Source organism: Ostrea edulis, chromosome 1 (genome assembly GCF_947568905.1).
Source record: "Ostrea edulis chromosome 1, xbOstEdul1.1, whole genome shotgun sequence".
NCBI classification, from domain to species: domain Eukaryota; kingdom Metazoa; phylum Mollusca; class Bivalvia; order Ostreida; family Ostreidae; genus Ostrea; species Ostrea edulis.
This window is the reverse complement of record NC_079164.1, coordinates 87274162-87299826: the sequence shown is the minus strand read 5'-3', so window position 1 is coordinate 87299826 and position 25665 is coordinate 87274162. Positions and strand designations below refer to the sequence as shown.

General features: G+C 36.5%; 3 protein-coding genes across 6 annotated transcripts in view; 1 reads left to right on the top strand and 2 right to left on the bottom strand.

Moving 5' to 3' along the window:
• LOC125676367 (inhibitor of growth protein 5-like) overlaps positions 1-4085 on the top strand; it is a 10969-nt gene extending 6884 nt beyond the window's left edge. The window contains exon 7 of the mRNA XM_048914247.2: positions 1666-4085. Coding sequence (XP_048770204.1) covers positions 1666-1767 — 102 coding nt within the window. The 3' untranslated portion in view covers positions 1768-4085. The remainder of the gene's footprint in view (positions 1-1665) is intronic.
• Positions 4086-9130: 5045 nt separating this feature from the next.
• Positions 9131-10261, bottom strand: LOC125664833 (uncharacterized). The gene has a single exon (XM_048897636.2). It carries the CDS (start codon positions 10224-10226, stop codon positions 9264-9266), a length of 963 nt encoding a protein of 320 aa, XP_048753593.2. The 5' UTR covers positions 10227-10261; the 3' UTR covers positions 9131-9263.
• A 4485-nt stretch (positions 10262-14746) lies between these two features.
• LOC125676377 (major vault protein-like) lies at positions 14747-24386 on the bottom strand. 4 transcript variants are annotated; one of them, XM_048914260.2, is made up of 11 exons: positions 24276-24386; positions 20749-20899; positions 20011-20557; positions 19607-19732; positions 18232-18342; positions 17625-17750; positions 17227-17376; positions 16855-17093; positions 16296-16638; positions 15746-16201; positions 14747-15544 (listed from the first exon to the last, which is right to left on the bottom strand). In XM_048914260.2, exons 2-11 carry the CDS (start codon positions 20877-20879, stop codon positions 15203-15205), a joined length of 2571 nt encoding a protein of 856 aa, XP_048770217.2. In that variant the 5' UTR covers positions 20880-20899; positions 24276-24386; the 3' UTR covers positions 14747-15202. The 4 variants fall into 4 exon arrangements, with proteins under 4 accessions (XP_048770217.2, XP_056020501.1, XP_048770211.2 ...); XM_056164526.1 differs by lacking the exon at positions 24276-24386 and adding an exon at positions 24066-24187; XM_048914254.2 differs by lacking the exon at positions 24276-24386 and adding an exon at positions 23389-23604.
• Between the last annotated feature and the right edge of the window lie 1279 nt (positions 24387-25665).

Genomic DNA, 25665 nt, shown 5'->3' with positions numbered 1-25665 from the left:
CCTATTGAGTTTGGAGAAAAATGATCAAAGGTCAAGGTCACAGTGACCGAAAATAGAATGAAAATTTCAGGAAAATTTGGTTTCCGGATGATAACTCCGAAAGTTTAAATCCAAATCAAATGAAACTTTGATCTATTGTTGCGTACGAGGTAAGGAAGATCCCTATTGATTTTGAAGAACAAAGGTCAAGGTCACAGTGACCGAATATAAAATGAAAATTTCAGAAATATTTGGTTTCCGGATGATAACTCGAAAACTTTACAATCTAATCAAATGAAACTTTGATATATTGTTGGGTACCAGATAAGGAAGACCCCTATTGATTTTGGAGAAAAATGATCAAAGGTCAAGGTCACAGTGACCGAAAATAGAATGAAAATTTCAGGAAAATTTGGTTTCCGAATGATAACTCCGAAAGTTTAAATCCAAATCATATGAAACTTTGATATATTGTTGGGTACCAGGTAAGAAAGACCCCTATTGATTTTGGAGAGGTCAAAGGTCAAGGTCACAGTGACCGAATATAAAATGAAAATTTCAGAAATATTTGGTTTCCAGATGATAACTCAGAAAGTTTAAATCCGAATCAAATTGTACTTGAAGATATTGTTATGTACCAGGTAAGGAAGACCCCTATTGACTTTGGAGAAAATAGGTCAAAGGTCAAGGTCACAGTGACTGAAAATAGATTTAAAATTCCAAAAGGATTTTCGTTTCCAGAGGATAACTCGAAAAAATTTAATTTGAATCAAATGAAACTTGGATATATTGTTGGATACCAACAAAGCAAGGCCCCTATTGATTTTGGAGAACAAGGGTCAAGGTCACAGTGACCGAGTATAGATTGAAAACTTCAGACAAATATGGTTTCTGGACAGTAACTCGAAAAGTTTAAAACTGAAATTAGTTCTTCACAATTATGAATATACCACGTCATTCCTGGCTTTACAATGTATCCCATGCAACTTGGCTCATGCACCCCTGGGTGCATATACTGATTTTTTCTGTTTTGTTTTGAACTCATTGAATTTAAAATCCTTTTTTCTACTTTTTATTGATATATGCAAATTATCACGATATGTATTGTATCATGTGTCAAGTATCGTGATACGTATCGGATCAACTAGAAAGGGTATAGTCCAACCCTTAATGTCCAGACTGTGTCATTAAGGGCATGTTTCTCACACATTTCAGATTCAAGTTTGTTTTAACTATGATTCCTTGGACCAGTATTGGACCGCAGTGAATCAGAGTTTAAAGTTTTGCTAAGAAGTTCATATCATGAAAATCTTTTCAAGAACCACAGGCTACAATTTGTCAAGTTGATAAGTTACACGTGTAGATTATTTTTGTTCCACCCATCTCCCCCTCCCCCCGAGACCAGAATGAGAACCATGGGTCACAAAAACTGAGTACATTGCTAATAAAGGGATAAAAAAAAAACTTGTTACAAAAAATACAGTCTTCCTAGTTCCTATGATTGCAAATGATGTGATTACTGCCTTTATATACTATTCTGTTCTTTTAAGAATATGATAATTGTATAAGTATTTTAGGAATGGATAAGTGATGAGTAGGGCAGAAGTAGAATTCTAGATTGTTCAGACATCTGTACACCGATATAGTAGAATGTTGTTTTTCGTAACTGTCGTTTTCTGTTCGCAGTGCCCCATTGAGTGGTTCCACTTCGCTTGTGTTGGGTTGACAGTGAAGCCCAAAGGGAAATGGTTCTGTCCGCGATGCACAGAAGAAAGGAAGAAAAAATGAACTGGATCAACATCAGAGTGCATGCAGAACTGAATTGGAATCAGAACACTGTATAGAAAGTCTGTCCGGTTCTTATACTGGCTCAGCCTGAACATCTAGTACAGAAAAACAGTTTACAAGGAGTGCATGTGTGTCCATAGAACTTGATAACTTATTCTATTTATTTGATATCAGCACTTGATCAAAGATCAAGCTTTTGATGGTAGAATTAGATATCATTATGAAATGTATTGAACAATGCTGTTTTCTTTAGATCTGAGAAGTGTGCCCAAATATTTGAAGCGTTCAGTTATTTTTATTATCAGATGCACCATTGTACTTGTCACTGAAAACAAATGGCATTCACACAAGAGTATTAAGATGATTCCTTTACTAACAAATTGTTTTTATGCTCTGTATTCAGAGATTCAAGGGCATATAGTTTTTTGTCTGTCTGTCTGTTTGTCCACAAAAACCTTAACCTTAGCCATAACTTTTGAATGGTTAGTAATGGGGCTTTCATATTTCATATACATGTATGTATTCCTTTTGACAAGACTTTTTTTGGTACCAAAATTTATTACCTTCTGACCTTGGAGTTTGACGTACTTTTGAAAAACTTTAATCCAGGCCATAACATTTGAATGGTTAGTTCTGTAATTCTTTCATATTTCACATGTGTATTCGTTTTGACAAGACCTTTCTTTTGGTACCAGAATTACTTTGCTGCCGTACGGAGGGCATTAGTGTTTCGCAAACACCTCTTGTTACTGTACACATTGTTACTGATTGATGTCTCGTTAAATGTCAGAATCGTGTTTTTCTTCGATTCATGAGGAATTAACATTTTCTTAGCAATATAGTATTTTCATTGCAACAATTGAGTCCATGATTGGTAATAATATTGTTGGAATGCATTACAATATTTTGTGTAATTTCATTTTTGCACGGTATTGGATTGATTGCACTTCTCTATGTCATTAGTTTTGACCATGGTAGTCATTTTAATACTGGAATCAATGAACATTGTACGCTAAATAATCAGATAACAATATTTCATCAAGGTTACTCTATAACTTTGTCAATGGTATACACATTTATCATGTTTCCGGTTCAATTGACTAATGTTAAGGAAAGTTATGGCCCTTGAATTTAAAAAAAAAAGGAATCCCGTGCATTGAAGGTTTCTTTAGAAACATTTTTCCCACTAAGTTTGCAGATACATGTATAATTGAATTTGTAGAGTTCATAATTTTCAATATGGCTGCAGATATTGAGCCAATATTTGGTGTGTATTTGTATATTGACAAGTTAAAAGATGAAATGCAAATGGATGCTTTAAAACAGAGTTATGTCCCTTGGACTTTTCTCAACATTTTTTAATTGTTTGCAGATTGTGAGCTAACTGTTTCTGTGTCATTGTATGCTTGTACTTAAGAGGTAAATCAAATTTTTACTGTAATTTAATTACTTTTCATCAAATATATGGTCCTTGGATATAGAAAATTTCTTCAAAGTTTTGTAAACTGTTTTCACTATGCCTGCAAATACTTATATATTGAGCTGATGTTTTGACATAACATAGATATACATGTATATTAAAAAGTTACAGAATAATTAATGTTTTTCTGCAATTGATTTATTTTTTATCAGAGTTATGGCCTGTTGGCTCTTCAGACAACTTGAGACAAGCAGATGTTGAGCTTTTTTTAAAAGTAGAAATATGATGATTTGCAGCTCAAACTCATCTTTAGTTTCAATTGAGGGGGTAATTTTCACTTAAACACCATTTTACTTGGCCAGCGAGCATTCATGTCATACTGACATGCATTATTTAGTTTCTTCTAGGGATTTTTCTCTCCGTCACCATGGCCAAAGATCTCGCACATTTCAGTATTTATAGATGATTTAAATTTGTGCTTCATCGTTAAGTGAATCCTGTGTTTTGAGTTAACCCAAGAAGAGGGGTACTTCCGCTGGAAGATGTTTTTGTTGTTGCTCCATTGACAAGCATTTTAACAGTTTTACTGTAGTTGACATTATTTACTTGTTCATTATTTTGGACTTTGACCACACAGTCACTAGTTCGTACCTGTTTTATTCACTTTTGTTCGCATACAGACAAATCAATGGTATACATGTATTTTCCCTCAAACAGACCAAATCTTACGTTATTTCATTCAATTCCGGTCTTCTTTTTTTATTTTTATTTTGAGCAAGCTTCTACTGAAGAGCAATTTCATTCAAATGTATTACATCTCAGTTTTTGCTTGACACAAAATATACCAATATATGCCATTGTTACTGTTATGTACAAAATAAATCATTACAAAGCTATGTATACGTGTTGTGTTTAGATCCCCATCTTAACACTAGCATATGTTGTGCTAATAATAACTTGAAATGGTGTGCAAGCAAATCAAATGCATGAAGATAATTTTTATGTACATCATTTCATGTTTTATGCACAATCAATGGCAAGATATGATCATTTAATGTTTACATATAATAAGAGGCTTTAATATTTTGAAATTTATGACTTCTCCAGACCAGTCACAGATGGGAAAGTGGCAAAAACAAACAAGAGGCCCATGGGCCACATCACTCACCTGAGTCACCTTGGCTCATATTTAAAGATATTTCCTACATATTCGCATGTAAAACTTTGATCCCTATTGTGGCCCCAACCTAATCCCAGGGGCCATGATTTTTTCAAAATTGAATCTGGATTATGTCGGGAAGCTTTCATGTGACTGTAAACTTTTCTGGCAGAATGATTTTTCAGAAGATATTTAATGATTTTCTCTATATATTTGTATGTAAAACTTTGATCCCCTGTTGTCGCCTCATCTTACCCCTGGGGGCCATGATTTTAAGAAACTTGAATCTACACTATGTCAGGAAGCTTTCATGTAAATTTCCACTTTCCTGGCCCAGTAGTTTTTGAGAAGATTTTTAAAGATTTTCTCCATATATTTCTATGTAAAACTTTTATCCCCTATTATGACCCTATCATATCCCCTGGGGCCATGATTTTAACAAACTTGAATCTGCACTATGTGGGAAGCTTTCATATAAAGAACAAGGTACGGTTGTATACATAAAAAGGCCCCAAAAAAATTCTCTCTATAAAATGTGTCTGGAATTAACCTTAATCAGCGTTTTAAGAAAGTAAAATAAATGCCAGGTATACTATGTCAACAAAATCAGAATGATAGTCCTAAATGGATAGCATTATGACATCATGAATAAGACATTTCCCGCCTTTTTCTCAAAATAAGCCTGAAAACTGTCAAATGTCATACAAATTATTGCTCAGGAAAAGATGTGCGCATTTGTCGAGCAAAATGAAAATGATATATATTGTGTATTATTTTGAGATGAAAAACATGCTTCAATATGAATTTGCTCGACGCATGCGCTGTATGTTTTCTAAAAGGAAAACCACCTGAATTTGTGGATATTTTCATTGAAAATGGCATTTTTGCAATTTTATGCCAACTTCAAGCTCTCGTCATATGACACAAATCATTTTGATGATCAAACTGAGTGAATTTTGGGTTTGCTAAACTATTCCTTAATTGAATGCCAGGATTTGAGCTCCAAGTGAAATCATCAATATTTTGGGCCAGATGACTGTAGAAACTGTACCTACTTCTTTCAGCTTTTCTGGCCCAGTGGTTCTTGAGAAGATTTTTAAATGACCCCACCCTATTTTTAGGTCACCTGAATCAGTCAGGTGACCTATTGCTATCTGTTTTTGTCCGTCGTCGTGCGTTAACATTTGAACATTTTCAGCTTCTTCTCTGAAACCCCTGAACCAATTTTGGCATATTGCATCTGTGGGTGGAGGGGAACAAAAATTGTAAAATTCGTGGGGCAAAAACCATCAAAATGAGTGTAATTTTAAAAAATCTTCTTTACTCCTGGACATCAAGAAGCCAAACTGTGGCATAATTATAATGAGCGTTGAGCCCTCTACCAAAATTGTGAAATTCATGGCCCCTGGGGCAGGGGTTCTTGTGTTAGGGTGGGGCTCTATTGGTCATATAGTGAAAATGTAGAAATTCCTTGAAAATCTTCTCTGTCTCTGGGTATTAAGTAGACAAACTAATAGCATGATAATGATGAGCAAGGATGCCTCTTTAAAAATTGTGAAATTCATGGCCCCTGGATCAGGGGTTAGGGTGGGGCTCTATTGGTCATATAGTGAAAATGTAGAAATTCTTTGAAAATCTTCTCTGTCTCTGGGTATTAAGTAGACAAACTAATAGCATGGTAATGATGAGCAAGGATGCCTCTTTAAAAATTGTGAAATTCATGGCCCCTGGATCAGGGGTTCTGGTGCTAGGGTGGGGCTCTATAAGTCATATAGTGAAAATGCATTATTTCTTTGAAAATCTTCTTCTCTGTCCTTGGGTATTAAGTAGACAAACCAATAGCATGGTTATGATGAGCAAGGATGCCTCTTTCAAAATTGTGAAATGCATGGCCCCTGGGTCAGGGGTTTTTGTGTTAGGGTGGGGCTCTATTGGTCATATAGTGAAAATGTAGAAATTCTTTGAAAATCTTCTTATATTGGTTTTATCTAAGGAGTAAATAACCCTTTTCTTTATGATGTCTCAGACCTAGGTTTTTTAAAAAGGATTATTGATTGAACATAAAAATGACACATGTACTTCATGACCACATAGCTATTCAATGTTTCTTCCAACCAAAAGTAAAATTCTTATATTTAAACACAAACCTAATTCAAACATTGGAAGGTTGTTACATGATACTCAGGTGACCTATAAGGCCCCTGGGCCTCTTGTTGTGATTATCTCCCCTTTGAAAGGGACATGGCCCTTCATTTGAACAAACTTGAAAGCCCTTCACCCAAGGATGCTTTTGGCCAAGTTTGGTTGAAATTAGTCCCAGTGGTTCTGGAGAAGAAATCGAAAATGTAAAAAGTTTACAGACAGACGACGGACAATAGGCGATCAGAAAAGCTCACTTGAGCTTTCAGCTCAGGTGAGCTAAAATGTTTACAGACAGGCGATCAGAAAATTAAGCTCACTTGATCGAGCTTTCAGCTCAGGTGAGCTAAAAACGTTGGCTTTGCCTGATTAATACCAGTTTTATAACATGAGGGAAATTTGCTTTTAATACAGTTTTGCTTCAGAGGAATATTCTCATTTTCGTTGTGGAATAAAACACAAAGCATGCAATGTAATTTAATGGGGGGGGGGGGGGGTTACATTGGAATGTAATGAAGACCAGTCCTTCCAATGGAAAGCGAGGGTAATTACATGTATCAGTCCTTGGTTCCTTGGTGTTATTCAGTGCCCTTGTTCTATGGTTCTGTTGAAATATAATTTTTAAATTATTTCATCACGGGGTTGAGAGTGGAGAAATCATTCCAAAATTTTAATATCTGGGCATGTGAAGATGTAGAAGTCATCGGGGGGGGGGGGGTATAATTGTTTTTTTGTATGAAAGTTGAAGTTGTATAATGAATAAATTCATAAATAAATGTGATGTACTCATATAAGTGAAACATCATTATCCAGGCCAAATTAATCCTTTTGTAAGAGTGGGGCCTGGTTGTCCTGTCCATGTCTAAGTTTGTTTTTCCATGCTTAACAATCAGTGGATTGATCCTTTCCAATCCTGTAGCCAGTTTTGAATTTTTTTAAAGCTGTCTTTTGATATCAAGATCTATCTTGAACATATCGCTAACAAATAAGTTATTTTCTTCTCTCACTGTGGAGAATAGGGCCATGGAGAACTCTCTCTCTCTCTCTCTCTCTCTCTCTCTCTCTCTCTCACTGCCTCTCACTTTCCTTACATACGTAAGTGCTATTCTGGCGTGCTTGATCTTGTCCATTTCCACCTCCTTTCCCTCACTGTCTCATTCCATACCTTTTGAGGCCAGTATATCCGCAGTACGTATATCCCGAGACCATCTTCGCTTGCCAAGTGTTTGATATGTTAAACCATGGCACTTCGCAAGTGGATTAATGTGTTGCCTACCCCACCCATGTGAAATCCCAATGTAAATTTAAAAATGGGCCTACCCCCACCCATGTGATTAAAAATAGGCCTACCCCACCCACGTGATTAAAAATAGGCCTACCCCACCCATGTGATTAAAAAAAAGGCCTATCCCTACCCATGTGAATTAAAAAACAGGCCTATCCCTACCCATGTGAATTAAAAACAGGCCTAACCCTACCCATGTGAATTAAAAACAGGCCTAACCCCCCCCCCCCCCCCCCATGTGAATTAGAAATAGACCTGATAATTTATCACATGTAGTTCTCGATCTTCAGGGGTGTCCGGATGGGTTTTTTTAAAAATAAAAATCCCCAGTGTCAGTTTGCAAGATGTGCAACTATAGGCCTCATAAGACCAAATTCATTTGATTTCTTACTCTGAACCCATATAAAAGGAAACACACGTTTGGTTTGTATCATTCAGTTCGAGGTCCGCCCCTCTCACTTCACAGGCCAATAAAATTCAAATTGTCTCAGTTAAAAATTCTAAATTGTTTTGTCATACATCAATTAATTAAAGGTAATAGATAACAAATTTAATAAGTTCGAATATGAAAACTATAGTGAAGTATAACGTTTATTATATTGAAAGCTCTCTCCCGATTAGCTGGCATTCAAGGACAAAAATCCGAGTCCGTAATTATTATATAGTAGTATATATACATATGTACATGTTTCTTTCTTTTGGATCGAATAAACTATCTTTGAACCTTTTTTTTTACCCTGTTTTACCATTATTTAATTATTATTACAAAAGGTAGCACCATTAATGAATGCTCATTCAGGCAGTTACAATCTCAGTAAGTACTGTTTTTAAAAGGTCTTAGCTAAGCTTTACCGTCTATCAGTACTTTGATTGCAAAAGTTACAGACACAATTTGTCAAATGAACTTGTACGCATCCTAGCTCATGTTAAAGGAGTAGAGATTTAATTAAGTTTGTCCAATGAAATTAGAATTTCATAAAAGATTTCCAAGATCCTAAGAGTGGAATCATGATACAAGCAACCTCACGTAGTGTAGGTTCAAGACTACCCACACCATGAGCCCTGGGGTCCGGAAAGGACCAGAAAGGTGCAACATATTACATATCATGATGGATGTAAATTAGAAATACAATAATTTTATTCAAATGCGAGCATGAGTGTATGGTATGTACTCCTATTGTTTACATTAGGTCACAGGTACTTGGGGCATGGATCATGATCTTTTCACAACCCCATCCACACCCTCACCTTACTTTTTCCGATCTGGGATATACCTTTTTTTTTTTAATTTGGAATGATCATGATCTATGCCCGAAGTGCCTGTGCACTAGATAAGTATTTAAAAATTACACACTATAATACCATAGCTTTAAAAAAAATTTAACTTAAACAATATTTTATTAAAAAATGAATAGGATTGGGCAGCAGACACAGCCTATTTTAGCCCTCTCCCTAGCTTTAACAAAGCTCCAGAACACTAGATGATCATGATCTCACTGCGGGCCTACAATTTTCTGAACCCTCTTCCTGTCACATATATCTGTATCTTTCAGGAACCAGTGCCCCCACTTCTTGGCGCGCTTGATCTTGGCAGAATTACCTCTCACCCAATTGTTGTTTATAAGATAGGGGTTTAACTTATTTCTCCGTTCCTTTGAAAGTGTGTACCATTTCCCATCTGCATAATCTGCTGTGGGTAGTATCTTATACCTTAATCCACTTTGTTTTGAAAATATCAATTGAGACAAATAAACCTGGTCATTTTCCATCTCACTAATGATCATGGTGTCAGGTGAATTTTTTATCTTTTTTCCTAGATTTGTCAGCCTCTTTGTGAGTGTCCTCCACATCTGTTTCGAAGCTCCTGTTGGGTGTATATACAGAAATCCTCCAGCAATGACTTTGGGTTTGTCAGACACAGCATTGGCAACAATATCCACACCCCTGTAACTCTCGAGGTTTTTAAGAGGGTTTCTGATCCATAAGCAGTCCACTTCAAACAGAAATATAGGAATGTTTTTCGCGAGTATTTCCAGGATAAATTCCGACCTACGCACCATCAGTTCAACGTAGCCCACGTGACTGTATTCCTGGTGGCCGGAGTGAACCCCTTCCAGTTGAACTGCCGTGACCTCAGGCCACTTTTCCTGGATTTTCTTTGCACTTTCATTATCTCCAGTGATAAGAAGGACCTGATTGTGTACCCCCATACTCTGTGTGTTACACAGCCAGCTAAATGCAAATGGCAGGAAGGCATCATTTACCAAGGTCACAAGCAGTGTCCTCTGTCCTCCTTTAGAAACTCTCATTGCTGCAGTTATTACGCGATTATCTCCGTTTCCCTCTACGTTTTCTGCATTTTTAGACGACCTTGATATCTTTTTCATTTTATCGTTAACGAAACTGTACGTTCCATGAATTTTGTCCTTATTTGTAGATGGCTGTAGGTAATCCATCCTGTATACATGATATAGGTAGAGAATCACCACTATAACAGTCATGGCAGCAAGGAGAATGACGGCCCTGCAGGTAGTCTTCATTTTCCATTACAGGCTTCAGTCAAACCGAGAGAAAAAACCCAGCGAGAACTCGTCTTTGCAACATGTGATAATTGTAGCATGTGTTAGGTACATATAAATTGCATCAGGTCGACTCCATTGAGCAAAACACTTCGAAGATACAATGATAAAATGTGTATACAAAAACACCCAATGACATAATTTCTCGAACATACAATAGTATGATGTGAATTTTCAACCAGAAAATTCTTGCAAAATATAAATTCTAAATGCCGTGGAAATGACGGACTATCGATAATTAATATCCAGTTTCTTCACATTGCTTTCGTTGTTTTGATTTGGTCGATCTACTACACAGGCCAAAATTTACCGTGCAAACGGGCGATCTCCTGCACACAATCATTTTATTTATATCAATTTTCTTGAAAAATAAGTGATAATAATTCCTGTCACCCTTTACAAGACACGACAGTAAAGGACCACAGGGGCTTAGAGCCCGTTTTGGGCCCGAACCCTGTGATACCATAAATATATTTATGCCCGAACCCTGTGATACCATAAATATATTTATGGTATCACAGGGTTCGGGCCCAAAACGGGCTTAGCCCCTGTGTAAAGGACGGTGTTAAAGGGACATGGGCATGATTTTTGATCAGTTGAAATGAAGTGGATTAAAAATATTTTTACAAGGGATATACAAATAAAATCCGGTTCCCAACAAATCTATTTTTCTCAACACACTAGTAGTCAGGAAACCACTTGAGGAGGTGAGAACACCATGCATGATTTCTATAAAGTATGTCAAAAGCATTCAACATTTCGACATGTTATAGAGAGCAAAGTACGAAAGCCCATTGAGTACATTTTCGAAGCTGAAATTTGTTTTCGCGTTATATAACGCGTAACTTTCACAAATTAACGCGTCATTTTCTCGTTAACGCGAGACCTTCGCGAATAAACGCGCATTTTTAGCGATATAACGCGAAACATTCTAAATAAATACAGCTTTGTATAACAGGGCAGGGACCCGTGATTAGTACATTGTGCGAAGAAGGATGTTTATGCACTTATAGTAACCTAAAGTAAAGAACTATATACGCACACTAACACGCCTACACTTTATACACAAATATTTCAGAATTATTGACATTTATGTTATTTAAAAAGTTTTATTGAATGTGTTGGCCAGCCAACAGTGTTGGTTGGCTAACAAAAGCTTTTAATACGGGGGTATAAAATTTCCTCCATTAAAATTAAAATTATCTTACAAAAGTTATCAGATATCTTATAAAAATTCATTTATGAGATATCTCATAAAATATGTAAGATATCTTATAAAGTTTATGAGATATCTTATAGAAGTCCCGTGGGGATTCACGTTATAATACGTCTTCAGTACCCCTTGCTTGTTGTAAGAGGCGACTAAATGGGGCGGTCCCTCGGATGAGACCGCAAAACCGAGGTCCCGTGTCGCAGCAGGTGTGGCACGATATATAAAGATCCCTCTCTGCTCAAAGGCCGTAAGCGCCGGGCATAGGCCTGAATTTTGCAGCCCTTCACCGGTAGTCTCCATATGAGTGGAAGATTCTCGGATGTAAAAAGAGTATAATGATCTCAATTGAAGAGAGCAATAATTCTATATATAGCAGGGGAATTGTGAAACCCTAAACTAATTGCAACAGAAAGTCCTGTGGTGGTATTTGAAAGTACTGTATGACGTAGTTTAAATTACATGTATATTAAAAATAGGAAAGTTTATATCGAGTCATTTTTTTAAACTGGGGTATGAATCGTGTAACAAAACAGAGAAAAATGATAGTACAAGAAAATGAGAAATTCTAATTAATTAGATAATGTTTTCAAGATTGTAAGTCAATGAAATAAGATAACAGGATGAATAAAACAAATGTTTTCATGAACAATTATAATTAATACCAGTGTTGTACGATATGTCACCCCCCCCCTTCCCCTTTAGGAGTACACGTGATTAATGAGAAATTTCAAATTATCTTATACGGGTCCTTTAAAACTACATCGCAAATATATAAATGCAGTTTTTATTTAACTATAAATCTTGTAATTGTTGATAATAAAATTTTTTTTATAAATAAGATGAATTGTTGGTATGATTTACATGTCACTTGATCTATTTGAACAGTTACTTTCTCCACATTTAACACAAAAGTCCAAACACTCAATTCCATGCTTAGGACAAGTGCATCTTTTAGAGGTACAATTTCCTTTGCAGTTGCAGTGAATAATTTGCAGCAGTTTTTTCTGGAGCAGCTGGCAGACCTGTTTTCTTAGCTGAAAGCTCATTCATCCACTCCATGGTTTGACAATCTACACGGAAACAATTATATTTAGCTGCAGCCGATGTCGGTGGCAGTGTATTGATGTGTAAAAGAGACACGGTGTTTGATAAATACCTAGCGAGCAAATCGTTGATAACGAAGTGTATCTAATGTTTCGATTCCGCCGCACAGGAGATAAATGGCCACTTCTCCGGTGTTTCCCACATTTCTCTACTTCTCCAGTGTTTCCCACTTCTGTAGGAGACAAGGTGGCTTTAAAAAGGAACCGATTCACGCACACACCCCCATTTTGTTTTTCATTTTTAATGATCAAAATCTACTGTCTAATGTGTTTAAAAGATTTCGCATAAAAAATAAGGTTATACATTATCACATAAGCTCATTTTAAGGAGTTTGTTATTTGTTTTGTAAACAAAGATTGCAGTATGTTATTGTTTACGGAATTTTCAAAAGAAATGGATAATTATGTCTTTCACATTTCGAGCATTCTTCGGGTAAAATTTAAAACTGAAGGTTCGCACGACTAGATTTGGTGTAGTTGTTGTGACCAGTTGCAGCAAAGTATGGCAGCATCTCTTTCAGTGTTTGAAAATGCAGGTACCAGTCTAATTGTTGATATCATCAATTCATTTGAAGAGAGAGCAACAATTCAATTACGTACGTACAGATAATTTGGTTCAACATATATTCGCCGTAGGTTACTTGTTTGATTATTGACTACGATCACAGGCAATTATTTTGCTGGGGTTCGAATAGTAAATGCAAACCCAAGCGATATAATTGCCTATGACTATGATTGGTATTTTCGTTCCCACGTAGTACATGTAGTTGTGAATGTACTTCCAAGTAAAAAAAAAATAACACACTATGGTCTCTAAGTACAACAAGAGTACCGCAAACGGTACATAATACGCCCGTGAAATGCTTACATAGGGTGTTTTTCTTGTGTTATAATTTGTATAACTTTGCTTCGGGTAGTATCAGCCATCATGAGGCTGTGACAAACTTTCATATGAACAAAGTATCATACAAACACTCTACAAAATAAGAAGGTTCTCACTTGAAAACTATGGGAGGAGTAGGGCGGACAAATTATGTACTGTCCATAGAATATTAATTTCCAAATAGACTTAGTTCAACAACCTGTAGTTTTCTAAAAAGATTGTAGAAAATCAAAATCCATCCCACATGCACATCTTCAATACCCATACAAACACTCCACAAAATAAGAAGGCTCTCACTTGAAAACTGTGGGAGGAGTAGGGCGGACAAATTATGTACCCTCCATCTAATAATTATTTCCAAATAAAGGGGCAAAACTCCTGGAAAAAAGGTCGAAATGGATCAAAATTGCAGTATGATCTAGAATGACCCACAACGAAGCTACACGGCAAGTTTCAGCATATGTGAAAGGGAAATAAAATTATAAAGAGAAAACCCCGAATGGACGGACATACAGACATCGCTGTACCATAATACGTCCAATCTAAAGACGGGTGTATAAAAATGTGAACGAGTTTGTATTTTTTGGACCATATTCTCACACAATTTGAACGACACAATAAGAGAACAGCATATCAACAGTCCACAGGATGGCTTACATGCAAGAAAACATCGTGCCAATCGAGAAGATGGCATCCACACATCCAAAGAACCATCATGCCAACAGCCCAAAAGATGGCTTACATACAGCTAAAGAAACACCATGCCAACACTCCACAAGACCTACATACAGCAATGACAACTGTGTACATGGAAACTGCATAGAAAGGACACTCGCACTAAATGGTCAACAGTAGGAAACCCCGATTCCAATGAATGACAAGCTATCTGTTGAAACTTAATGATGGATGTCCCAAGGACATACAGTATTAAAATACTGTCAGTAAGTGGCCACTACCAATACACTTACGTATCTATACAATATCAGTTTCATTATACCTAGAGCGAGAACCTGCTGCTGCAGACAGTCCATTGTTAAGTTATGGTCATCTAACACCAATGGATATGTGAAGTCAGTTGAGGTTCTGTGCAAGGGGTTCCAATGATTACATTCAGGTACATACATGTACCCCTGGTAGACATACAAGTTAAGTTCACTACAATTTTCACCCTGCATACATGAAGAAAATAAAATGTTACTTCACAATTTGGGTTTTTTATTTTAACCACAATTACAGACATTACACATAGTTAAGAAATAAAGTGTATAAATGGGCTGTGTAAAAATTATAGCAAAAAGTGCATTGTTACATCTAAGTTGATTGTAAGATAAATGTATTAACAAAAGAAAACTCCGTGTCCAATATGGGAAAATATGCAACATGTGTAAATTACCCCACTATTATTTATCAACAAGTCAATATATTATGTTTATATTATCACAGTCTATATGCAAAGTAGATAAATTAAATTAGGAAATGATTCTGCTAAACTAGCACATTAGCACAAAACACGAGAGAAATTTCTCATGGTACTTCTGCTGCCATGGATGAAATATAAATGTAACTAAGTTCCATGCTACACACAAAAAAAATTGTATTCACATTCAAATCATTGCACTCATAAGTTGTTCATTAGAATTCCATAATATTTGATTTAGTTGTCATCATCCGATTCTGGACCACGGCGTGCTCGCTTAGCTGGGACCATTCCACCCACTATTCCATTAGCCGTGTTGAAGAGATTAATGGGGCTGTTTCCATCAGTAATAAGTGTGGACTTCAGACCCAGAGCAGACAACAGTCTAACCTGCATCTCTGGACCAGAAGTAGCGATGGCCTGGAGCGTGGAGGCTCCAATGGCATCCACTTGACTCTTAAATTTGGAGGTTTCGATAGTGGACATATCTCTAGACTTGCTGAGCTCCATCTCATTCTGTTCTCTGAGATATTTGAGCTCTGCCTCTCTAGCACTTGTAAGTCTCTCCAATTCAGATTCCTGAGAAGATAAATTAAATCATGAATTGGATACACACAAATACAAATTGCCTTTATTTGAAGTTTATTTAGTTACAAATGAAATGAAATAGTAGTGTATTTAATATTTAATGAAAAACAAGATTTTGTGTACATTATAAGAATCACGACAATGTAAAATATAATTGCATTTGATGAACAAACATGTACATTTGTTACTTACAGCTTCAATTTTCATGGCCTGTGCCTTAAGTTTGGCCTGTTCCACTGCTGCCTCTCCTTCAATCCTTGCTGCCTCGGCTCGACTCTGGGCCTCTGCCTTAGCCTGACCTGTGCTCTCAACAGCTGCACTGTTGGCTTGGAGCTCTAGAAGGTCTTTCCTTGCCTTCTCAGCCTCTGCCTCATCTGTAATCTTTTGACGCTCTAGACGACCTTTGGCCTCCTGTTCCAAACGTTCAGCCTCGTGGCGAGCTGCAGCCTCTTGGGAATTGGTGGTGATCTCAATGGCCAGCTGGACAGATTTCATTAAGGCATCCCTGGTCCTCTGGTCCACGGGTTCTACAGATTGAATGTCAATGCTTGTAATACACAGATTGTTCTGGGAAAATTTGAATTGATCTCGAACTTTCTCCTTGTCATCAAATCCAAATACAGATGATCTAATGATCCTTGCAGAATTCTACAAAACAAAATTACATACATCATGATCAATGTATTGAGATAACAGAAAACAATCACCTGAACAATGATGATGACAACTTCTGAAAACATACCTTGTGAAAATCATCAAACTGAACTTGAGCAACAGCCCCCCTGACTCGAGAAGCAATAGCCTTGCACGCATCTCCAACAAAGTCTGGGACACTGAAAATCTTTGCAGATTCCATTATATCTTTTTTGTCCTTCATATCAAAGTGCCAATTGTATGACAGTTGTAGGGACAGTCTGGCATGGTCAGCCGTTTCCACAGTGATGATGTCTGTGCAAAAGTCAGGTCCCAGCAAAAGGCATAGAGATTTGATGATATTTGGTTTTTTGGGTTTACCACCAGACAAGGACAGTTGTGTGAACTGTTCATCTGGGCCAAGCATCACCAACTCAGGTCCAAAGATCACTCTGCCAATGTAACAAAATCTTTATACTCAAGTCACTTTTGTGGGTGCAATAATGAAATTTATGATTTTTACACCTTTGATTGGTAGTAAACAATTACAAATCTATTTAAGCAAAATCAAATGAGTTTGTAAATTTATTCCACCTCTGTCGATGATTATTATGCCCGAGTTCCTTTGATTTTCAATAAACTCCGATAATAATTAACAAGTTTGTTACCTAGCTTTCTTCTCTTTGTAGTCATAGATCTGGACAGCAGCATTATGAGGCACTCTAAAAGTGACCACTCGGGTCTTGTCTCTTTTATCTCCCTTATCGCCAACCTTGGAGCGGTCACCTCTGTCAGCCAAGGGGTCCTTTCCTGCCATTAGCAGTGTCTCTACAGCAGGAGGAAGTTCCTTTTCCCAGAGTTCCTCATCATGACTCAGCATGTAGGTCTCCCCAGTTATATCTCGTACCTGTTATCAACAACACATATGCTCTTTGAATATCATAAAATGATACATTTCTCCAACCATTACTGCAGACTATTTCAGAATCCAATTTGAGAAATAGAAATATGGTCTCAGAGTTGACAAATTTATAGCATACCTTTCCTGTTTTGATGTCTCTAACATAGATACCCTCATTTTCATCCAATGGAATGGCGACTCGCTTCATCAAAACCTCCACTTCCACCGGGGGGACATACTCCTTGGGGCCACGGATCATCCACCTGTCTCCTGGACGAAGCTCCTCACTCTGCCAACAGAAACATAAAAAGTCAATACTCTAGCTGGAATAGCTTATTCAAGCAATTATACAAACAACAAATATTTTCACTTGGTTACTTCTATACATACAACTTTGAATGCATATAGATCTTCAAGTTATGTGCATTTTTTAACTCTGCATAGATTTTTAAGATTTGTCCTACATAGATTATATAGTCACATGTTGAATATTCTTCACACTTTGATACATTGCTTGGCAGCTATGAGAACACATACCGTTTCTGCATCTTTGAAGGACTCCGTAGCACGTAGAATAAGGCCCTCATCTTCACCAAGGACGTACACATTCTGAATTCCCTTCATCAATCTCTCCCCTGGCAGCAAGAAGAATGAGCGCTCACCCTATAAAAAACCCAGATCAATTAATATAAAACATATTTATGTGATATAATATTATGAAAGAGATTGTTCTAATCCAAGAAACCCTAGAAGCATGATAAAAATGATAAACATTCCATGCAGACAAAACATTCTAATGCAACGTTTTGTAATCTGGATTTTGATTGGCTAATGCACTTAGGTTTGAGCAGTTTCGATTGTGAAATCATAATACAATGCATGACGCAAAAACATAATGTCAAGCATAAACATTTCATAACATACTTCATAAAGAAAAGAGCAAAACTCAACAAAATAAAACAAACATCAGCAAAATGTGAAACTGCATTAGAGTGAGAACAAGTGACTTCTCTTTTGTTATTTGCATCCATTGATGCTGAATTACCGGTCACACCTAACAAATGAGAAAATACTTCTTCCCTCATTTCCATATTTTCACTAGTTCAATTAAAAATTTATATTTATACACATATCAAAGTCTCACCTTGACGAGCTTCTTTCTACCCAGCTGTGGGTGACCTGATTCATCACAGGGGTCAAGGATAACACAGTACTGTCTGGAGGTCAGAGTTGTGATGTTCACAACACCAACAACCTGTAAAACAAAGCAAAATCCTCTTAAAACCTTACCTGGTAGTCATTTATGAACCATTTTTATTTATATATATACTATCTGTATCTAGCAAACAGTTTTTATTATATTGGTAGGTCAATCTTTACAGCTTACAAAAAGTGTGAAACGATTCCATAAATTGAAAGAGGGATGAGATACAGAGGGAATCCATACATTTCGGAGAAATTATTGCCCCCCAAAAAAAACTATTATGGGGGAGGGGGATTAGTATCCATACTTCAGATGCCTGTGGTGTTCTGAGTTTGATTTATCTAGAGTAGACTTTTTGTTAGACCTGTTGCAATGTTTGGAATTTTCAAATGGTTCACTTCCTTGTTTTATTTTTGGATTCTCTTTATTTCTTTGTATTGATACAGTAAGGATGTGTAGTCTAACTTCCCTGTGTAAATACTAGTGTATACTGATGTGTAGTCTAACTTCCCTGTGTAAATACTAGTGTATACTGATGTAGTCTAACTTCCCTGTGTAAATACTAGTGTATACTGATGTGTAGTCTAACTTCCCTGTGTAAATACTAGTGTATACTGATGTGTAGTCTAACTTCCCTGTGTAAATACTAGTGTATACTGATGTGTAGTCTCTAACTTCCCTGTGTAAATACTAGTGTATACTGATGTGTAGTCTCTAACTTCCCTGTGTAAATACTAGTGTATACTGATGTGTAGTCTAACTTCCCTGTGTAAATACTAGTGTATACTGATGTGTAGTCTCTAACTTCCCTGTGTAAATACTAGTGTATACTGATGTGTAGTCTAACTTCCCTGTGTAAATACTAGTGTATACTGATGTGTAGTCTAACTTCCCTGTGTAAATACTAGTGTATACTGATGTGTAGTCTCTAACTTCCCTGTGTAAATACTAGTGTATACTGATGTGTAGTCTCTAACTTCCCTGTGTAAATACTAGTGTATACTGATGTGTAGTCTCTAACTTCCCTGTGTAAATACTAGTGTATACTGATGTGTAGTCTCTAACTTCCCTGTGTAAATACTAGTGTATACTGATGTGTAGTCTAACTTCCCTGTGTAAATACTAGTGTATACTGATGTGTAGTCTCTAACTTCCCTGTGTAAATACTAGTGTATACTGATGTGTAGTCTCTAACTTCCCTGTGTAAATACTAGTGTATACTGATGTGTAGTCTCTAACTTCCCTGTGTAAATACTAGTGTATACTGATGTGTAGTCTAACTTCCCTGTGTAAATACTAGTGTACAATAACTCACCTCCTCATATACTCCGGGAATATGGGTCTCCGATTCCTTCATTGTGATTAGCCATTCTTCACCATTCTTTCTGACCACTCCAAAATCATCTTTAAATGTCCTCAGAGACCTCATATGCAGAGCTTTCTGAAAATTGAGACAGAAGAAATCAAGTTTCACATCATAACAAATTCTGAGACTTAATGTCATTTACTCTCCTAATATAGATATGAAATATCAAGTCAACACAAATTGTGGTGAACTTTTACACTGGTGTATTCCTTCTTTCAATATTGAAGTTTGTATTTTTTGTAATTTCAGTGTGATTCAATATATAATTCTACACTTGTGTTGCCCAGATCAGGAATGAAAGTGACTTATGATTGACTCTTAGCCATTATTGACCAGTATAATGATGCACAAACCTTCTCCGTGAGTACATAGGCATTAACAATGTCCACCACTTCCTCATAAGCTCCTGGGAGGTACGCTCCCGTCTTTTTGTGGATCCACTCCTCTCCAGTCACCCTGGCCTTGCCCTCTCGATCAATGGTCTCCTTTCTGGCTCTGAGGCGGATGGCCTGATTGGGTCTGATGACAGTGGCCCTAACAGTTTCCTCAATGACCACTTCTTTTTGTGGGATGTAGGTCCCGGGTCCCTCAAACAGCCACTCGTCTCCAGCCACACGCTTCTCTCCAGAATCATCCTCAAAATCTAACACAGCCCTCAGTCTCAGGGCAGAGTTTGCAGGAATGACCTTCAGCGGGGTCACAACCTGTTTCAAGACTTCCCCCGGGTAAAGGGGAAAGGGTTCCTGGGCAAGTCGAATCTCAAGGTCAGCATGGCTGAGTTTAGACTGACCACTTTCATCAAAGACAACCTTTCCTTCTTTGTCCTTCACGACTGGGTTTTCAATGACACAGTAATGCCTAGGGGGCACTGTGACCATTTTCTCCGGACCATATACAACCCTGTGATAGAGAGACACATTGAGTGGTTATGACTAGACTCCCAAATGACATAAAATCAAACAATATCTAGAAAGTTGGATGAAATATTAAACTTTGTACTCTGTTTTTAAACTTTTGAAAATAATGGTCATAACTCATTCCATGCTCAATAGACTTGGGGGAGTTTTAATACACCAGTGTTTGTGCCTTACCGTTCATTGTCCTGTCTGATGAATGTCTGGGGTCCAATCTCCAGTCGGGTGACATTGAGATTCTGGTCAAGGACATGGAGATAGTAGTAAGGGGGAATACGGTAAATGCTGTCATTGGGGTTCTTAGACATTGTGCTTTTTTATCTTTTCTCTGGAAAATGAAAATAAGAAACAATAAGGTAAGACCAGATAAGTAAATATCTTATACTGTTGGTGGAGTGTGGAGAGATAATCCACCTCTTCCTCAATCCTTCTCTCTGCCTCCTCCCTTCCACAACTCTTGTACCTTGTCTGCCATACTAAGAGCTTCAATATTACCATACATTATCAACATAATGAAACAATACACCCCTGCCTCATACATGTCATATAATAATAGATTACTTATTATACGACTTCCTTCCTCTGCCCATCCAACTCATTTACTCCACAAGGAATAACTTGTATTAAATATCAGATACATTACAGTACTACAGCTAGTGTCTTTGCATGCTTTTTAGAAACCGGATTCTTGATTGACCACATGAAACATGTATTAATTAATGTTTTTTGCATATTTAATTGACAATGTACTGTGTTAATTTCCTTTTCGTAATTAATGCATGTACTGTTGATGGCAAGGAACATGTATTCATTATATGATATATACATGTGTATATATATATATATATATATATATATATATATATAAAGTCAAAAAATAAAATCCAGTACTCAAACTTTTATTTTTTTACTTTATTCTACCCCGATACCAAGAAAAAAAAAAGAAGAATTTATTGAATATATATATATATAATATATGGGTAAAAAAAAAAAAAGATACACGAAGAAGTTTATAGTAAAGCTATATATATATATATATATATATATATATATACACACACACACACACACAAACACATGCATATATATGCAATGTATTAAATTTTCCTTGTGTGTGTGTTTACTGTAATATGATTTCCTTTTTGTCTACATTGATGACAGGAAACATGCATTACAATTTCGTTTTGTGTATATACATGTACTGTAATAGATTAATGGGAATATAACGCATGTTCTACATTAATTAAATACCTTCTATTTCGCAGTTAATGAAGCAAATATGATTTATGAATTCAACTTCACATTTCATATCTAATCTTTATATAAACATAGAATGTCAGGTATTCATTATGATATAGTTTATCATTATTTTTAAGGGGCAAGATCAAAAGCTCAATGTCGGTCTTATTGTCTGATAAAAAAACTTATTTTCCATAGTTTTCATCAAGACCCAACTTAAAACTTCATATGAATGTTGACCCAAATTGATTATCATATTGCAATAACATATTAATTAGTACTAGTACTAAATAACACTCTATATATGTTATATGTGTAGTTTATAAATGTCACTTTAAATGTTCATTAAAATGTAATTAAATTAATGTTATTGATAAACATTCAATGAGTCAGTCTTCAGTAATTATTCATGTATTATCATATTCAATGTCAGATGACCAAAACTTGCAGTAGTCCACCCACCCACCCTCCCCCAAACTTTTTAAATTATTATTTTTATCAGGCATTGATCTTTTGATCTTGCCCTTAAAATAAGGACTGGGAACCAGGGCCCATATTCACAAAATATCTTATGACTAAGATGACAAACATAATTCTGTCTGATAATCAAATACCGATCCCAAGGTCACAAGTATGTATTCAACTTTTATAAACCATAGATGTACTTTACATATTAATTAAGAAAGTCTACAAGAAAAGAAAAATAAGGAAATTACCGTGTTTGTAAATTTTGATCTTAGTCGCAAGATATTTTGTGAATAGGTGCCCAGCACTATAAAGAATATATGCATTGAATATATACTAGTATATGTATACTACATGTATACCGTTATAAATAACTACATGTTAGATAGTAAAATTACTGGCACTGTCACAAGATCTAACCTCTTTATGATATATTTCTGAAATGGCATATATTCAGTGATTCAGAAATTCATTTTCTGCAAAATGTCACACAACTGAACCTCATTGAGACTGGTTTTAAAACATATCACATGTATTACAAACCAACTTGTGAACTTCCTTGTTAGAATTTGATTTCAGAAATTGTGCAATAAAGCACAATTTATTATTATATTGTAAACTTTGTGGACAAACTAAATGAATTTTTGGCACGGACATTATTTTTAATGCAGAGCTGTAATTGTCCATTTCTGTTCATTTTTTCCCCCCTTCTGCAATCTGATCAAGCCTTGAAATATTGTTATAGAGAAAGACATTTAAAAATGGTAGTACCTGAATATCACCAAGACATAATTCATGTTTAAATATTGACTTAAATTACTGACCCGAGCTGAAAGCGTACGAGCAGGTTTACACTTGTTTATAACTCGAGTCTTGATATCATATTTTAACAGCATAAGGTTTTAAATACTTGTAATTATACACAATATTTCGATTCTTTTCGTTATTTTCTCTATCTTATCAGAGGTACAGTACTTCCTGCAAATTAACTGACTCTACTAATAACAGTTCATAGGCCAGCATTCTAGTAATAAAAATCGGTTTACACACATAAGTTGACATAGGCCCAATTTCAGTCACAAAGTGGAGTAAAAATAAAATAATACACCTTACCACTCAGTAGAACACTACTAACTGCAGGTATCCAGAACTAAAAATGCTGGTCCCCAGCCCTAACTATATTACTGAACAAGTGATTTGCAACGTTGTGAAATACACTTTTCAGCTTGTCATAACTATATTTAGAACCAGGAATTTCCTTTGCTGCGTCTTTCAACCCAACATAACTAATTTAAATGACTCTACATAGTTGGCCAACATTCAGAAAATAAGTGGTTTACCTGGGGCACAAACGGTGTTTAAATAGGCTAGACTACGTCATGAAAAAACGCTGGACCATTATAAGTACATACATATCCTATATTTAAACATTATCAATTGCTAGGGTAGGCATTTTTTTTCTTTCCGTATTTCATCTCAATGAAGAAATACCCCAAAAGTGCACCATTATTTCATGATGGGCTACCTTACATATCTAGAATCAATATTTATCATTGTAATCCTCTTTTAGGACATATTTATGCCCTTTGTAAAAACTACAACCTTTGTTTATTGCTACAATATATCAGTCGAGTGTAGACATTGAAAATTATTGGTTCGATCTAGGTTATAATGATCGATTACATCCATTCTTCATGTACAGTTAACATGCAGAATTGTCAAATTGAATTTAGTATTTATTTAAAAAAAATATTTTTAAACAAAGTTATATGAAATCATTATGCGTGTACTTCATTTTGGTGAATATTTGCTCTGTGCATTTTCGTCACGGCCGGTTTATCGGTGCACCATGGCAGCGTAAACAATATGCATTCACTTGGATTGTATTCATCTCATCATTTTTCTGGACAGTGTCATCTTTAAAATAGTACAAATTATCTTCCTATGAGAAAGATTACTTAATTACAGGTCACAACAGAAGAGAGATAATTAATGCTTACCTCTACAAAAACCAGCTCAGGATATTTCACAATCACCAGGAAATAACAGTGGGCGTGTTTTATCTTGGATGACGCTAAAACCCGCTTAGAACGCAAATATACTCATTTAATAAAGTCGTGCATCATACCTATTCTGTTTCTCTTACTTTTATGATGAAAGAGAAAGAGAGCCCTAGGGATTTTTTTTTAATAAGTGGATTATTGATAATAATGCATATATATCATCCCCTTTATTTATTATATATATATATATATATATATACACTACTTAAAATTTGATAAGGATCATAGATATTTTTCTGTTTAAAAAATTAATAACTGCATAACTGGCAATATTGTGTCCAATTTTGGACAGCAACCAGCCTACGTAACGGCCTCCTGAACGCCTCGGGGGTGAATGTGTCCACTCAGACGATACGGAATCGGCTTCACAATGCAGGTCTCAACTCGAGAAAGACATGTGTTCGAGTCCCTCTAACTGTTCGACACTGGCGGGAGCGATTGGACTGGGCTGAAGATCATGTCACTTGGACACAGAACGATTGGATTCAAGTTCTGTTCACCGATGAGTCCAGGTATTGTTTGGACTTTACAGACAGGAGGCACCGAGTGTGGCGACGACAACGTGAACGTTTCCATGATGCCAACATCAGTGAACATGACCGTTATGGTGGTGGTTCCATCATGGTCTGGGGTGGAATCAACAGGGATGGAAGAACAGGTCTTCATGTCCTGGAGAGAGGGACAATGACGGGGGTTCGGTACCGGGATGAGATCCTCGATGTTTACGTCTGACCCTACGCTGGTGCTGTTGGCCCTGAGTTCATCCTGATGGATGATAACGCCCGTCCTCATCGCGCCAGGGTGGTGGAGCAGTACCTTCGGCAGGAGACAATTGTCCGTATGGACTGGCCAGAGCGCTCGCCGGACTTGAACCTGATTGAGCATGTATGGAACATGCTGCAGGTTGGCCTTTCACGCCGTAGAGCACAACCCACGACTTTGGCAGAGCTCGGAAACGCCCTTGTGGAAGAGTGGAACAACCTTCCCATTGGAAACATCCGGGTGCTTATTGACAGCATGGCTCGACGTTGTCAAACCGTCATTGATGCAAGGGGAGGCCATACCCAGTATTGACACTTCATCGACTAAGTGTAATGATGGACTATCCCCAAAAACTGTGTAATTCTTTCTCTGGTTTGCCGTTAACTTTTTGTAATGAAATGCCTTTTGGTGTTGTTATCAGATTTCAAGCATTCCGTATTGATAAAAGTTCATGCCGTACATGAATTTTCATTCATAACCTGAGTAAATACGTTTCTAAGTCAAATTTATGTCTTTTGTTATGTTAGTGGTAAATTACACACATATAACCTAGTGGTCCTTATCA

Coding starts and splice junctions, on each gene's coding strand:
- LOC125664833 (XM_048897636.2), bottom strand. CDS start 10,226: ATGGATTACCTACAGCCATCTACAAATAAGGACAAAATTCATGGAACG.
- LOC125676377 (XM_048914260.2), bottom strand. CDS start 20,879: ATGTCTAAGAACCCCAATGACAGCATTTACCGTATTCCCCCTTACTAC. Junction 17,094..17,226: donor GAGACATCAAAACAGGAAAG/GTATGCTATAAA, acceptor TGTTGATAACAG/GTACGAGATATAACTGGGGA. Junction 16,202..16,295: donor AGTTTGATGATTTTCACAAG/GTATGTTTTCAG, acceptor TTTGTTTTGTAG/AATTCTGCAAGGATCATTAG.